The sequence below is a fragment of the Pelodiscus sinensis genome, chromosome 25 (genome assembly GCF_049634645.1).
Source record: "Pelodiscus sinensis isolate JC-2024 chromosome 25, ASM4963464v1, whole genome shotgun sequence".
NCBI lineage: Eukaryota > Metazoa > Chordata > Testudines > Trionychidae > Pelodiscus > Pelodiscus sinensis.
Window position 1 is genome coordinate 14,531,260 of NC_134735.1, and position 15,332 is coordinate 14,546,591.

Here is a 15,332-nt window from a genome sequence, read left to right on the forward strand (position 1 = left end):
ACGCTGTGAGCAACCCAGGACCAGCGAGAAGTGCTGCTGACTCCAGGCTCCACACAGGTGCTTCCGCTTTGAAATGTGCAACAGCCCCCTGGCTGTAATAATAGCACTGTAGCCTAGTTCGACCTCTTTACACCCAAGATCACTTTTCAAATGTGTCCCATCCCGTCTCCAAAACCTCACCCCTTCCTTGAGGCCCCACCCTCTCCAAACCTTTCCGCAGACTACCTATGGCTAATGAAAACTCACCGTTAATTACATAATTACACCCGAGCCATTTTGTTAGTGCTGCAGCTGAGGAAAACAGTTTAATTTAAATTGTGAAACAGATTAAGCATTTTAACTTTCTCATGTTAGTTTATCAAACTTTGTTTTAAATAAAGTAAAATATGATGTCCAACGCAAAAGGTTTAAATGTTTTCTTTATTTATGGCAGGGGTGGGGAACCTTTTTTGGGTCCGGGGCCACTGACCCACAGAAAAATCAGTTGGGGACCACACAAGTGAGAAGCAAAAAGACTCCTTCCCAAACCCCCAATCCACACTGAGATGGCCCCCAACTGAGACACCTCACACCTCTGGTGCTCCAGCCCCATGGGGTGAGGCAAGGGACAGGGACAACTGAGGTTCAGGGCTTCGCATAAACCAGGTTTACTTTTCTGGGGTTCCCAAGTTAGTGGATTTTGTGGACCCCCCCCCTTAGGCTCTGGGGTGGGAAGACAAATGAGGAGCTCAATGTGCAGGACAGGACTGCCAGCAAGTGGGACAGGGACGCAGAATCTGGGTGGGAGATGGGGTGCAGATGGGATGAGGAGGGCAGGGTCTGGAAGGGAGTTTGGCAGCAGGAAAGGGTGTGGGGTGGGGTTACTAGAGGGAGGTTGAGGGTAGAAGGGGGTTAGGGGAGTAACATAGAAAAGGTGAAAGGGTGAGAATGCAGCCAAATAGCTAGTTGGGGAGGGAGGAAAAGTGGGAGAAAAGGGAAGTGCAGCTTCTGCAAAGTAAAATTGTAACCCCCTCTCACACCTTCTCTCTGCTCCAGCCTCGCTCCGCTCAGCCCCATGATCCCCCGCAATGCCCCATGCCCCTCAGTGCAATCCCTGTCTCCTCCCAGCCTTCCCCCACACCCACACACTCCCACTGCACTCACCAGCAGGACAGCAGTGCTGAGATTTGCAGGCTCCCAGGAGCAACACTGGGGCAAGGAGAGGAGGGGTGTGTGGGAGGTGGGGTGGGGGGAGAGAGAGTCTCTTCCCTGTGTGGCCCAGCCTTTTTCCTGGAGGCAGCAGCTCTGGGGCTGAGGCTGAGGCAGAAAGAGCATGGGGCTCCCCAGAGCTAACTCCAGCCTGGCTGGGAGAAGCAAGACACTGGGGAAGGGGCAGCCCAACCCCACACACAGCCTGCGAGGAACAGCATGACATAGCCCAGGCCTCCCAGCCCCAGCACTGTGGAGCAGGCCTAGTTCCCCCTCCCAGAGCAGAGGGCAAGAGCCAGGGAGACAAGAATGGACTTTTGGGACAAACAGTGCCAAGTGGTTTGCCAGGGTAATCTCTAGCAGGATGTGAATGCAAATTCTCCAATTCTGGGTACGAAAATACCCAACTCTGGGAAGCTCAGAGGAGAGCAGGATGGATAAAAATCAATTATTTAAAGCCAGAGAGACAACATATAGGAAAGGACGGCAGCAGCACAGAAAGGAGCATTGGAGCGGACTGGAAAGGAAAAGGGAAGACATTCAGCGCGCACATAGCTTCCTAGGTTCCCCATGCTTTTGCTACAGAAAAACTGTCATGGCTTCTTACGAGAGACCCTGCCTGGGGCTGGCCTATCCTCAAAATAAAATTCCCAGAGGCCCTTCACAAGGCCTTGTGTGTTACATAAACCCATGTTAAAAATTTAAGCTGGGAACTGTGGGCAGGCCCGTTGTGAGCTGAATGGATTTCACCTCTAGCAGACTCACATTTATATCAAGCTGCATATGATGCTAACATAAATGATAGATATGGATACAATGGCAGTGTAAAAGCTGTCTACAGTATTTCCAACATGGTTGGCCATGAAGAACTAACTAATTCATGGGTTCCCAAACTGGGGGGAGGGGTGTGTGAAGAAATTCCAGGGGGTGGGAGAGCAAGGCAACCCAGCCCCCGCCCCCCAAGTTTTGCTGCTATTTTTATTTTTTGGCCCAGGTCAGTCCCCCCCCCTTTTTTTTGGCTCAACAAGTTTTGCTGCTATTTTGGCAGGGGGAGGGGAGGGGTAGGAGGGGCCCAAAAGGGTTTTTCAAAAATCAAAAAGTGGACGTGATGCCAAAAAGTTTGGGAACCACTGAACTAGTGTGTTCTTCTAAAACTGTATCTTTATTCCAAATGTTCTGTGTTTAGAATTTTGTCTTTGAAGCGTTAATTCAGTTTGATGCACATTATATATCTTAACTATGTATATGAAGAAGTGTTCCTGATTTTTTCAAAAGATGTTTTTATTAAACATTAGACTGTACTTGTGGATTTGTCACTAGCTATATTGTTATACAGAACACTTAAATAGTTTTGCTACATAACACTCCAGTAAATTAAGTGTAGTTAATGTCCTGCATTAGACCTCTGAATAACTACCGATGTACAGTATTGCACTGAGAATCACCACTCAGGACGGGGTACAGTTGGGCTAAGTGCTGAGCACATCTTGCACCTCAGAGCTTAAAATCTAATTACAGCAAAATGCAAAGAGTGGTGGTAACTGAAAGAGAAGAGGGGAGGGAACCAGTAACAACATATTTACAGAGACACTCCAAATTATGAACTTCAAAAGGGACTGATGCCAACATACTGAGGGAGAGGAGAGGTACTAAATTGTGATGTTAAAATGCAGTTAATTGACTAGTTGACGGAATTTCCATCGACTACTTGTGGGCACTTGCGCATTCCTCTGCAGATCGGCTGTGGGGTGGCTGCCCCTTTAAAATGCTGCCTCTGGCATTTCAAAGGGGTCAGCACTGTGATTCCAGGTGATCCTGGGCTGTGTGCGGCAGTGGAACCCAGCTGACCCCAGGTTCTGGGGAAATGTCATGCAGAGCCCTGGATTAGCTGGGAAGTCCCCAGCTGACCCCAGGCTCCACAGCTGCCCCTTTGAAACTCCGCCTTGGGGTTTCAAAGTGGCAGCGCCACTTTGAAGTACCCCTTCCTCCCTTTTGCTGCCTCTCGCTGGAGAAATAGTGTGTTGACTAGTCAACTAGTCAATCTGATAAGCAAATTCAGTTCTCCAAATTTCAGTTGTGTATGCCCTCACAAGACTTCAAGTACCCCAAAGGGTACTCATACCACTGGTTGAGAAAAACTACTCCAAAACACTTGCAAACCCCTCTCAGCTTATCATCTGCAAACTTAATAATTGTACTCTATGCCATCAACTAACTTGCTGACAGATACTGAACAGAATCGGAGCCAAAATAGACCTCTGGGTCCCCAATTGTTATGCCCTTTCAACATGATTATGAACATTAAAAACTACTCTCTGAAAATGGTTCTCCAGCCAGTTATGCAACCACCTTATAGTAGCCCTATCTAAGTTGTATTTCCCTAGTTTATTCATCAGAAACTGTATCAAATGCCTTACTAAAGCCTAGGTATACCACATCCTCCACTTCTCCCTTATCCACAAGCCTTGTTATCAGATTGGTTTGACATGATTTGTTCATTACAAACCTATGCTGGCTGATACCTATCAACTTATTATTTTCCAGATGTCTGCAGATGAATTCCTTAATTACTTGCTCCATTATCTTTCCTGGCTTGTTCTTCTTTCCCTTTTTATAGATGGGCACTATATTTGCCCCTTTTTCAGTCTTTTGGAATCTCTCCTGTCTTCCATGATTTTCCAAAGGCTAAAGGCTAAGATACCTCCTCTATCAGCTCCTTTAGTATTCTAGGATGCATTTCATCAGGCTCTGGTGACTTGCAGACATCTAACTTTAAGTAATTTTAACTTTATTTTAACTTCTAAACTTACCCCATAATACGTAAAGATATTTAAGTTTTAAATCTCCTGCTCATTCAATTAAAGTTAAAATTCACAAGAATTTAGAAACCCCAGAAACAAACTTCCACCAACCTGAGAAAGAGCCAACGGATGCCGAGGTGTATACACCACCCAGGACTTCATATTAATAAAGCAGAAAAGAAAGGAACCAGCAGAATTTCATTTACATCTCTTGCAGGTCCATCTAGATGCATTGGATGTCACTAAATGACATTTACATTGATCTGACTGATTTTTAAAATTAATGGGTGCTAAGCAGCTTTACAAATCAAAGTCTTATTTATGTGCCTAAATGTGGCTTTAGGAACTTACCTTTAGGCACCCAAGTTTGACACTTGTGGGTTTCTCTCTGGGCTTCAGTTACCCATCTGTTTAGCAGAATAGAATACTTCTCTACCTTGCTAGGTATAGAATAGAATACTTCTCTTACCTAGGCTTTAGTAACACTTCTCTACCTTGGTATTATAAGAATAAATATATAAATACTTGAAATGTGCTCAGATGGAGCGATGGAAGGCTGATAAGCATGTACACACGTTTTTTTCTTAAATTGGTGTCCCTTTAAGTGACTATTTCCAGATCTTGAATTATTGCTTGCTTTTAGCTACTTTTTAGAAAGACAAAGCTAGGTGAAAGCCTAAATCCCTTCCCAGACATCTAATGCACTTCTGACATGCATGGATCCAGCTGTCATTAGTAGAACACTGACTAAGAGCAAGGTGAAGGTGGAATCTAAGGGAGAAGAATCTGCAATTAAAATGGAAACTTTCAGTATGAACTAGGTTTTCATTCCCACCTTCTCCTTTTAGATAAATGTTTTAAAGCCTGAAACTGTAAACTACAGTAAGTGATCAAGCTCCAGCTAAGCTTTTTGGACTTTCTGATAATACTGCATTCCAGTTTCATTTTCTGCCAATGCATTTCATCTTAGCTTCACCAACTGCCAAACTACTAAATAGCTAATCTCCTGCAGGCTAAGCAGTTAAGATAACCCACATCTTTCTAGAAGAAGCTGAAAGAATCTCATAAGTTACACACTGTGCGGTAATTTTTAATCATTTGCTAAGCGCTGCTAAAAATAAGTTATGGAGAAAGGATCAAAGGGCAAACAAAGCAAACTGTAAAGCACCCTGACAAAAGCATACTACAAGATTATGCTGGTATAAAGACGTAACACCTCATTTTTTAAAAAGTAGATTTTTGTCAATCTGCCATTTTAAATCCAAGCCAAGTTAACAACAGTTTGTTGAAAGACTTCAAAACAGATGTTGAAATAAAAATATTGGAGGAGTGGAGGGTGGGTTGTTTGAGAAATTGTTCAGTTACTCCTAGAAACACACACAAGATTGAGTCCACCAAGCTATTTGAAGAGATTAATTTCAGCAATAGCAGGTGCCTATTTTATATCCCCCCCCCCATAATTTTTAGTTATTCATAACTTTCTTCAACTCTTTTTGGAGAGAACTGCTTCATATCTCTTGTTGGCTTCAGAATGTTTTTTTTCTAGGAAATGGAGTGAACTTGATTAATTGTTGTGAGTAACAGCTCCTCCCCCCACTGGAACCCATGTGTTCAAATTACAATGTGTGCTCTCAGATTTAAAATGCTGAACAACAGAAACTTCGGACTTGGGCTTCAGTTTTACAAATAGATCCCACAGACAGCCCCTTTCACTCACAAAGAATACTAGTAAGCAAAAGGGGCCAATAGTACACATCCAATTACAGTATCAAGACTGTGCATTTATACCAGTTTCAGTAAAGCAAGGGTGGGGAACCTTTTTTGGGTCGGGGGCTGCTGACCCACAGGAAAAAAAAAAATCAGTGCACGGCTGCACACAAGTGAGAAGCAAAAAAGACAGAACAGACAGAAGGAGAAAGACACTCCCAATACACAACAGAGTGTGGGGGCCTAAACTAGTAGATTTTGTGTGCTCCAAACCTGCAGGAAGGCAGGAGTGGAGGTAGGAGGGGTGCTATGGAGAGCTGGAGTGCCAGCCCGGGCTTCCCAATGCTGGATCCAGGCAAGCCGAGGGTTGCATCCGGCCCCCGGACCTGAGGTTCCCCACCCCTGAAGTAAAGTATGAACACAAGCAAGATGAAAGGTTGCATAATTTAAAGACTACCCTAACATATCATCTGTAAAATATGCTAGTTAAATTTTACAGACTTTTATTTTCAGTAAAAAATTCCAACTAATCAGAAGTTCTCTCCAAGGGAAATTAAATGCATAAAACTAGCACTTGTGCAACTCTGAAGTTAAGAAATCAGGCATTCAAAACAGTCAGGAAATTGCAAAGTTTAAGGGTTTTTCTTCCTTGGGAATCATACTCCTATATTGCACATAGTTCTCTTATTCGCTAATCCTGTTTTCCTAGTTGCATGTAAATCTTAATGCCTGGATTAATGCTGTTCCTGATTAATTTCTTCAGATCACTCTGATTTTGATGCTCCTGATTCTGAATCTAACAATTGTAGAAAACTGACATCCAAGAAAGCCCTGGGAGTTTAAATCTTAGTAACTGACTGGGCTAAGCAACTAATTGTAGGGAATTCTGCATGTGCGTCAATCCTGATGGGCAGGATCCCAGCAACAGAGGGTAGGTTCAGTATCCAGGGCCCATTCAATCCTTAGGCCTTTATAAAGTTTTGAAGACAAGTTTAAAGCAAGATTAATCCCACTTCGCTAGCTAGGCAAATAGTATTAGCATCTTCCGATCAAAATCTCTGCTTCAAAACAATTCTCTAGAATAGTGGTTCTCAAACTGAGTTAGGACACCAAAGTGGATCACAACCCAGTTTAATAGGGTCGCCAGGGTTGGCATTAGACCTGTCCTGGGCCAAAGCGTGAGCTCCACTGTGTGGGGCATTGGGACTCAGGTTACAGGCCCCTTGCCTGGGACTCAAGCCCTTCAGCCTTGTCTTCCTCTCTCTTCCTCTCCTCCATGGCACTGGGGCTCTGGCAGGTTCAAGCTTGGGTCCTGGGATCATATAGTAATTTTTGTTGGGATAAGGGGGTCACAGTGCAATGACATTCGAGAACCTCTGCTCTAGAAGATGGATTCCGATCCTACACATTCTAAATGAAATCAACTGGAGATGTAACTCAAGGAAGGGCTAAAATCTCCAACAAAAGTAGAGCAAAGGTCCACAGGCCAATTATTATGGTAGGATTTGTAATGTAAATTGTCTGCTAGGAACTGTAATGCTGTCTCCAGTTTATTACATTGAAGTCAGATTCTGAAACAATGATTGATGGACCACTGGTGGTCTGGAACATTTGCTGATGCTGGTACGTAGGTCTGTATAGTGCTAACTTTCCCAGTTTTGAGCAGCTAAATAAACATTAAGATAAATATGAAATATTTTCCCTAAAAAGCAATTGCAGTTGCCTCAGGGACGTTACTATGGATGTTCAAGTGGGTGAGTCATTGATCCATGAAATGCTATTAGGACAGAGTCCACATTAGGGATTTTAACTAACATGTATTTGTGTAAATGTGTAACCGCTGGATTTTTTAATGGTTACAGGTTCACCTGTCGGGGGAGGGGAGGAAGACAGGAGTAAGTGCTTAGGAGAAACCAGTTTTTAAGCCGGCTCCCCCAGAGCACTGGCTCCTTGGCTGGCCCCTCCTCCCCCATGCTGCTGCCTCTGTGGGAAGCAGTAAGGCGGGGAGAGGTGCAGGCAGCACTGAGGGAGCTGACACACATGGAGAGCCATCTTAAAAGCCTGCCCCCCATGCATATCAGCTCCTGCAGCCTGATACAGAAGTTGGGGGGGGGGGGTGAGTAAGTGTAGTAATTAGGATTAACCAATAAACCCAGACTTATTGGTTAACTGTGTAAACGACTACGTGCTAACATCACTAGTCCACATTATGAGAAAGCCTGAGAATCCTTGGCCTAGGCTAAATACCTACCATATGGTATTAACTTGCATTCAGTTGTAGCGAAAGTCAAATGCACAGCAGCAAACTAGAGGGAAAGGTTTTCTAAAATCATCACTCCATTATGAGATTCCTAATTTAGCCAAGTTAATCTGTAACAGGAAAAACTTAAAAAACAACAAATAGTCTAGTAGCACCTTAAAGACTAACAAAACATGTATATGGTATCATAAACTTTCGTGGGCACAACCCACTTCAGATATAGTAACTTAATAAAGGGGCACCAATATGAAATCCAGGTGACTTCAGAGAATGAACAGTAGGCATAACTGTCTGATTCCCCTGCCAGTTTTTGTAGTTTACCCCCTTCCTATTTTAAGAAACTTTCCTATCTATTTCCTTGCATGGAGCTTTTACACAGCAAGCTCTGTCGATACTGGGGTAGACAGTGATTACACAAAGTGCTCTCAAGTGTACACAGTAGAACTGGAAAATAGACTGTTCAAATCTTTCAGTAACAGGAATCTTTAGCATTACCTGGGGCAATAGTGGGCGAAAGACTGACTTTTTTTTTTTGAAAAGCTGTGCCTTCAGCTACCACCTGTTAACCCTTTAAACCCGACAAGACAAATATGTCCTCGTGATAAGTCCTTTTAGCTCAAAAACTAACAAGCCCTGGCTAGCTCTATATAACCTACACTCCAGTCTACACTTTCATGATACTTATAATTAGGGACATAAAAATGCGGTTAAAAGTGTAATCATGTAACCGCTAAAAATAATAAGGGTTACTAGGGATGTTAAATGTAGATTAATTGGCTAATAGAATAGTCAATATAATTTGCATTGACTATTCGATTAGTCGATAAAGGCCCCTCTGCCTTTGAAGTGTGGAACAGCCCCAGGGGCTGCTGCCAAACTTCAAAGGCAAAAGCGCTGTAGGGTACTCTCCAGGGCATTTCAAAGTGGCAGCACTGAGTCCCCAGCTGACCCCAGGCTCCATATGGTGCTGCTGCTTTGAAACACTGCTTGCAGCCCGGGCCAGCTGAGATCTGCATGCGGTGTTTCAAAGCAGCAGACCCGGGGCTCCATGCAACGCTGCCGCTTTGAAGCACCCCTTCCCCCCAACTTTGCTGCCGCTTTCCGATAAGAGACCCAAGGAAACATATGGGGGAAGGCGGGGGAGTGGAGAGAGAGAGACACGAAGCGACTGGTCAACTAGTGTGTCAACTATCCAATAAGCATTTGTTCTATATAAGCTTCATACTGCAGAGCCCGCAGCAAAGCCTCCCAAGTGCTGGGCCAGCTGGCCCCATTCCTGGGGAGAGGGTTTCGCTGCAGGCTCTGCAGCCAGCTCCCTAGGAGCAGGGCTGGCCTGCTCCTAGGGAGAATGTGTAACCTGCGGTGGGGGGAGGAGGGGCAGGGGCTGGCTGGCCCATTATGGACAGGGGCTGCTCCAGCAGGCCCTATGGGGCTGGAGTACCTATAAGCCTCACCCATCAAGGGTAAGACTTACCAGCTAACCTTTTACATCACTGCTTATGATCTTGCTTGACAAGTAAAAATGCCAAGACTCACCTAAGTCAGTCCCAGAATCTAAACCACCAATTCTGCCTACATTAAGAATCTAAGTTTGAATGGATTGCAAAGCAATGCAATGGCAGGATGTAAGGACCCTGTTGTGGTATGTTGTCAATTACCAGCACAGCACATGTAAGCAGCAGCTAAGCTAGGACTACTGCATGGCTCAGCACAGCAGTGATCTTCCCCCATACCATTTTCCCAAGTCTGCCAATTCACAGCCATCACATTCTCCAAGTGGTATCAATGAAGAAAGCAAATATTGTTACCATCATCAAGGACTGTTTATCCTCTAACAGACAATTTGCGCAAGGGGAAGAGGCCTGTGTACAGGCCTGCCAGGCTATGATAGCCTAAGTAAGGGGGGTTTCTAGCTATGTGTCGTCCCCCTCAGGGATTTCCCTACACTCCCCATAGATGTGTATACCCCCCTGAATTTCCCCAATACCCGCCGTTTTGTGAACTATGGTGCCATACAGCCCACCTTCACCCTCACGGTCTCACCCCTCATCGGCCCTGACACACCCCTTGTAAACACGAACACCCCCCCCCCCTAATTTCAGTTCCTGGGGAGGCTACTGGTCCCCCTCTCCCCCAAGGAAAATGCTTTACTAGGCACAGGCCACCCCCGCAGTCTGGGTCAGAGCCACTGACAAGCGGGTGGAGGGAATGAGGGCGGGTGTACCACGCCTGGCAGGTCAGCTAGCGAGGGAATCCTGGCGTCCTGGCCCAGACCCGGGCCCCTAGCCACGAGGCCACGCAGGTGGGCAGCGGGATTTGAGGGGCCCTGGTTCCCCGCGTGGGGCCAGGCTCCGCACCGAGCCCCCCCCCCACCTGTCTGCGCATGCGTACACAGCACCCGGCCTGGCCGCGCTCAGCGCGCGGGAGGCAGGAAGCGCTGCCTGGCCGGGCCGCGAAGCTCGGCCCTCGCTCGCCCGCCGGGCCCCCCTCCCCCACGGGCCTGCGCCCCCGGTCCGGGCCCGCCACTCACCCGTTCTTGAGATCCACCTCGAGGATCTTGCCGTAGCCCTTGAAGAAGCGCTCCACGTCCCGCTCCCGCGCCTGGTAGCTGAGGCGGCCGATGTAGACCCGCGGCATCTCCCCGCCTCGCTCCCTCACCGCGACCGGGGCGGCTGACTCAGCGCGGGGGAGGGGGGGCGATGGGGGTCGGCGGCGTAACGCGCACGCAGAGGAGGGGGGGTGGGGCGCCGGCCGCACGTCACGTCGCCGCTGCGCCGCAGGGAAGGGGCGGGGCGAGGCCGCAATCAGACACCGCCCCCAGAGCGTTTCTGGCCGCGCCACTTAAAGGGGCCGCCACCTTGAAAGGGGCTGAGCCTCCCTGCGCCCAACTACGCGCGGGGGGCGGGGCCACAGCGGGGAGCTGCGCCGTTAGCGCGCGCCTTGGCCTGAGGCGGTGTCTCCCGCGCGGGGGGCGGGTACGTGGGGGCTGTCCGCGGGGGCGGGGCCACAGCGGGGAGCTGCGCCGTTAGCGCGCGCCTTGGCCTGAGGCGGCGTCTCCCGCGCGGGGGGCGGGGCCACAGCGGGCAGCTGCGCCGTTAGCGCGCGCTTTGGCCTGAGGCGGCGTCTCCCGCGCGGGGGGCGGGGCCACAGCGGGGAGCTGCGCCGTTAGCGCGCGCCTTGGCCTGAGGCGGCGTCTCCCGCGCGGGGGGCGGGTACGTGGGGGCTGTCCGCGGGGGCGGGGCCACAGCGGGGAGCTGCGCCGTTAGCGCGCGCCTTGGCCTGAGGCGGCGTCTCCCGCGCGGGGGGCGGGGCCACAGCGGGGAGCTGCGCCGTTAGCGCGCGCTTTGGCCTGAGGCGGCGTCTCCCGCGCGGGGGGCGGGGCCACAGCGGGGAGCTGCGCCGTTAGCGCGCGCTTTGGCCTGAGGCGGCGTCTCCTGCGCGGGGGGCGGGGTCACAGCGGGGAGCTGCGCCGTTAGCGCGCGCCTTGGCCTGAGGCGGCGTCCCCCGCGCGGGGGGCGGGGCCACAGCGGGGAGCTGCGCCGTTAGCGCGCGCTTTGACCTGAGGCGGTGTCTCCCGCGCGGGGGGCGGGTACGTGGAGACTGTCCGCGGAGGCGGGGCCACAGCGGGGAGCTGCGCAGTTAGCGCGCGCTTTAACCTGAGGCGGCGTCTCCCGCGCGGGGGGCGGGGCCACAGCGGGGAGCTGCGCCGTTAGCGCGCGCCTTGGCCCGAGGCGGCGTTTGCCGCGCGCGGGGGGCGGGCATGTGGGGCTGTCCGCGCGGGCGCTGCCGGAGCATGACGCGGCCCTCGACAGGGAGGGGGCGTCGTGCTCCCCGTGGCCCCTGAACAACTCGCTCCCAGACGCCTTTTTCACCGTGTGTGTGTCGAATAAGGAGAAATCACATTGTGGCTCCTCAGTGTCTTCCTGGGGAATCCTGCCTGAATTCCGCCACCCCCAGGGCGCCACGTTCCCTTGTGAAGTCAAATCGCTTTCCTAGGACAGGAGAGTCGGGTCCCTTTCTCCTCTGGAGAGAGAACTTCCTTCTCGAGCAGGAAAAGGAGTTTTCATACTCTGCAATGGATGCTCCAGACAAGATCACTTGCAGACGTGTCAGAAATACACGGGAAAGCCTCCTTTAATTCTTTGGCCGCACTATCAATGGTTTCAGCAGAGCCATTTCATCTTGAACGTTGAACAAAATCTAATCCAAGCAAGTCAATAAAAGCCTACAATGATTCCAGTTGCAAGAAGTCTGGAGAGCTGGTATAATAAATAGATTGCTGACGAGCTTTTGTATAACTTGGAGTTCTTTGCAGAAAGTCTCCTTTGCAATTTGCCAATGGTTTCTGCAATCAATTACATAAGAACGGCCGTACTGGGTCAGACCAAAGGTCCTTCTAGCCCAGTATCCTGTCTACCGACAGTGGCCAGCACCAGGTGCCCCAGAGAGGGTGGACTGAAGACAATGATCGAGCAATTTCTCTCCTGCCATCTCTCTCCAGCCTCTGAAAAACAGAGGCCAAGGACACCATTTCTATCCCCTGGCTAATAGCCTTTTATGGACCTAACCTCCATGAAATTATCTAGCTTCTCTTTAAACTCTGTTATAGTCCTAGCCTTCACAGCCTCCTCTGGCAAGGAGTTCCACAGGTTGACTACACGCTGTGTGAAGAAGAACTTTCTTTTATTCGTTTTAAACCTGCTACCCATTAATTTCATTTGGTGTCCTCTAGTTCTTCTATTTAGGGAACTAATAAATAACTTTTCTTTATCGGCCCTCTCCACACCACTCATGATTTTATATACCTCTATCATATCCCCCCTCAGTCTCCTCTTTTCTAAACTGAATTAATGATTAGTTTGGGATCGCTGATATTCATTTACACTTTGAAATCTTGGTAAGACTTCAGTGACTATGGATTCTTAAAATTTCAGGGGCAGTACCATGGCTGTTTTGGTGGCACATCTTAATGTTGATGCTTCCATCGAATGCATCTTTCAAAACCAGGGGCTTGGGTGCAATCTCTGAGAAAAATCTTCAAACATTTTTCTTCTATTGAAGTTCTTCACAGGCAAGAGACATCGATTCACCTCCTTTAGCAAGGTGCGTTAGTTTCTTTTGAAGGAAATAGTTCACAGAAGCCAAAGCTTTCAAAATCATTCTCATAACCTCAGCAAAGATGAAGAAATGTAGATGATTCTGTAACTTCCAACAGTCCTCTTGCTTCCATGGACAGATCAGCATACCCATTCATGCAGTCTGACAGAATACTCTGAATCTCTTCCAAATTACTGAGGATGATTTCCCAGGTTTCCAGATTACCTTATTTCTATGAGTCTTTGCAGTCTCATGCCTCTGAAAAAAATTGCATAGAGACTTACAATCTGAGAATGTCTGCCACTGCTGAGTTTATCTCACATGGATTTTTCACACTGAATGTTATAAAGAAATATGTCTGTTGTGTAGCTCAGACCTCAGATTAAGAATTTAGAGGGAAAATGGAATGCATTTTTACACAGAGGGCAAAGAAATTTCCAGGGGTAGTGTCCCTGTGTTCCCCTTAGCTCACCTTGTGCTTTATGACCTGTATGGGATGGGTTTGAGTTTAGGCCATGTGAACAGGTATCACATGACAAACTGCTGGGACACTTCCTAAAAGAGGGAGTCTGCTGCATTAAAGAAAGTAATCAAGGCTATGGCAGACTTAAAGAAGATTTCACCAGAGTGGGCCTGGGGACCAGGGTAAAGAGGAGAAAGACTCCAGGGGACCTCCAGGAGGGCTCTCCACATCAGCCACAGGAAAAAGCTTGGAAGCCCAGGAATAACATAATGGACTCCTGGCCTTTTAGAAGAAGGCTGGGAATTTCTAGTTTTTATGTTAATAAACCAGACTTGAACACAGGAGAATGACCCCAATGCACTGGATGTGGGGGGGGGGGGGTTATTTTCCTGAAGGAGGGAAAGTGAGGTAGCAGGTGTTTTGTAATTACATACTGGGTAACAACAAAAAAGGACTCCAGGCTTATAAAGCAACTGTCTCTTTGTTAAGAGAACTATTTGCAGAGATGCTGCCACTGCAGCCAGCATTCTAGCCATGTGCACACAGTATGACTGGTGGCCTCCTGCAACCAGGGCTCCTCCCTCCAAATTCCATGTAGGGTGCTACAGTAGGATCCAACACCTGCTGAAATAAGCTTTTGTTACAATTCCATGTGCACTGGTGAGCCCAACAGCAGTGAGAAATATACTAGGTACTGCTGGAGGTGCATTTGTGTTTTGAAAGACTTACAAATTTGGACAACTTAATGAAATCATTACTGCTTTCTTTAGCATCTCTTATAATCTTGAGAAGTAGAATTGCATTGTGCGAAGGCATTAGTTAATATTAAGATATTATCACTATCTAACAATGCCTCACTCTCCAGTGCAAATCATGAGTCTTCAGGAGCTTTTGCCCAAAAGCCAGCAACGAGCTTTGAAAAATGGTAGGAAAAAATAATTCTAGATAGGATTCCATTTTGTCTTCCTTGTAATCCACAATCAGAAAGGAGTGGCCTGTCCCTTCTCCTCTAAGACCACCACATAGTCAAAATGTGGTCACGTGACCTAGTGGGCCAAGCTCCAATCTGTAATCCAGGATCCTGTGTTCTAATCCCCGCTCTGACATTGCAAAAGTCTTCTAATTTTTGTAGTAGCTGCAGAGGGAAGGAATGTCAGTTGGCAACATGGTATTTTATTCGTTTTCTGTCCTCAGCTGCTCAGTACCATTGTTTTGAACTGTCAAAGACCTGTTTGCATCCTGAACACCCCCCATGGATGTTTCTGCAGCACATTACACAGTTTCCTCTTCAGCTCCACACCGACCAAAAAGGTGTAAGACAAAATTCCCCTGCTGGGGATTTTACTTTAAGATCAAAATAGAGTGTCCACCTGCTGCCTTGCTTTCTCCAGCTTTTGGCTGTCACTTGAGTGCCTCACTCTTCTTGAGCTGGGCTAGAATCAAACAGGCCTTTGATTCCTTGCAGTAACCAGTTTGCTCCCTGTAGCTACTTCCTCAGGCCAGCTATAGCTTCACAGGTATCTATCCTAGCTGGTGGTCCAAGCCCTGCCTACTGCAGAGTTGCAGGCCTCTCAACCCTATATCCCTAGGCTTGGCCCAAGTTAGTCTCATCCCATGACCACAGTCACTTTCCCACCTGGGGAGGTGAATGGGTCTTACCACAAGTGGAGCTGGAGCCCATCGCCTTTTAAGGAGCCAGGCACCCCATGACGTGCACAGTCAAACAGCTGCTGCATTCCCCCCAGATGTGGGTGTAGTGGAAGAAGTGATCCCTGTGTAAAATATGTTGAGTCTGTAGATTGCTTTGGGATCTTTT

The 15,332-nt window shown here is 48.2% G+C and overlaps 2 protein-coding genes across 9 annotated transcripts in view; one reads left to right on the top strand and one right to left on the bottom strand.

Moving 5' to 3' along the window:
* SRSF4 (serine and arginine rich splicing factor 4) overlaps nt 1–10,879 on the bottom strand; it is a 28,389-nt gene extending 17,510 nt beyond the window's left edge. For 2 of the 4 annotated variants that reach the window (XM_075908804.1, XM_075908803.1), the window contains exon 1: nt 10,487–10,629. Coding sequence is in view for 1 of the 4 variants with exons in the window: in XM_075908801.1 (XP_075764916.1) it covers nt 10,487–10,593 (107 nt within the window). In the remaining 3 variants the exon portion in view is untranslated. Of the gene's footprint in view, nt 1–10,486 lie in introns of all 4 variants that reach the window. The other 2 variants (XM_075908801.1, XM_075908802.1) reach the window with 2 other exon arrangements.
* A 67-nt stretch (nt 10,880–10,946) lies between these two features.
* LOC102463350 (putative transmembrane protein 244) overlaps nt 10,947–15,332 on the top strand; it is a 39,287-nt gene continuing 34,901 nt past the window's right edge. Inside the window, exon 1 of one of the 5 annotated variants that reach the window (XM_075908808.1) lies at nt 10,947–11,168. The gene's annotated coding sequence lies outside the window, so the exon portion shown is untranslated. Of the gene's footprint in view, nt 11,169–11,338; nt 11,546–15,332 lie in introns of those variants that run through there. The other 4 variants (XM_075908811.1, XM_075908810.1, XM_075908809.1 and 1 more) reach the window with 4 other exon arrangements.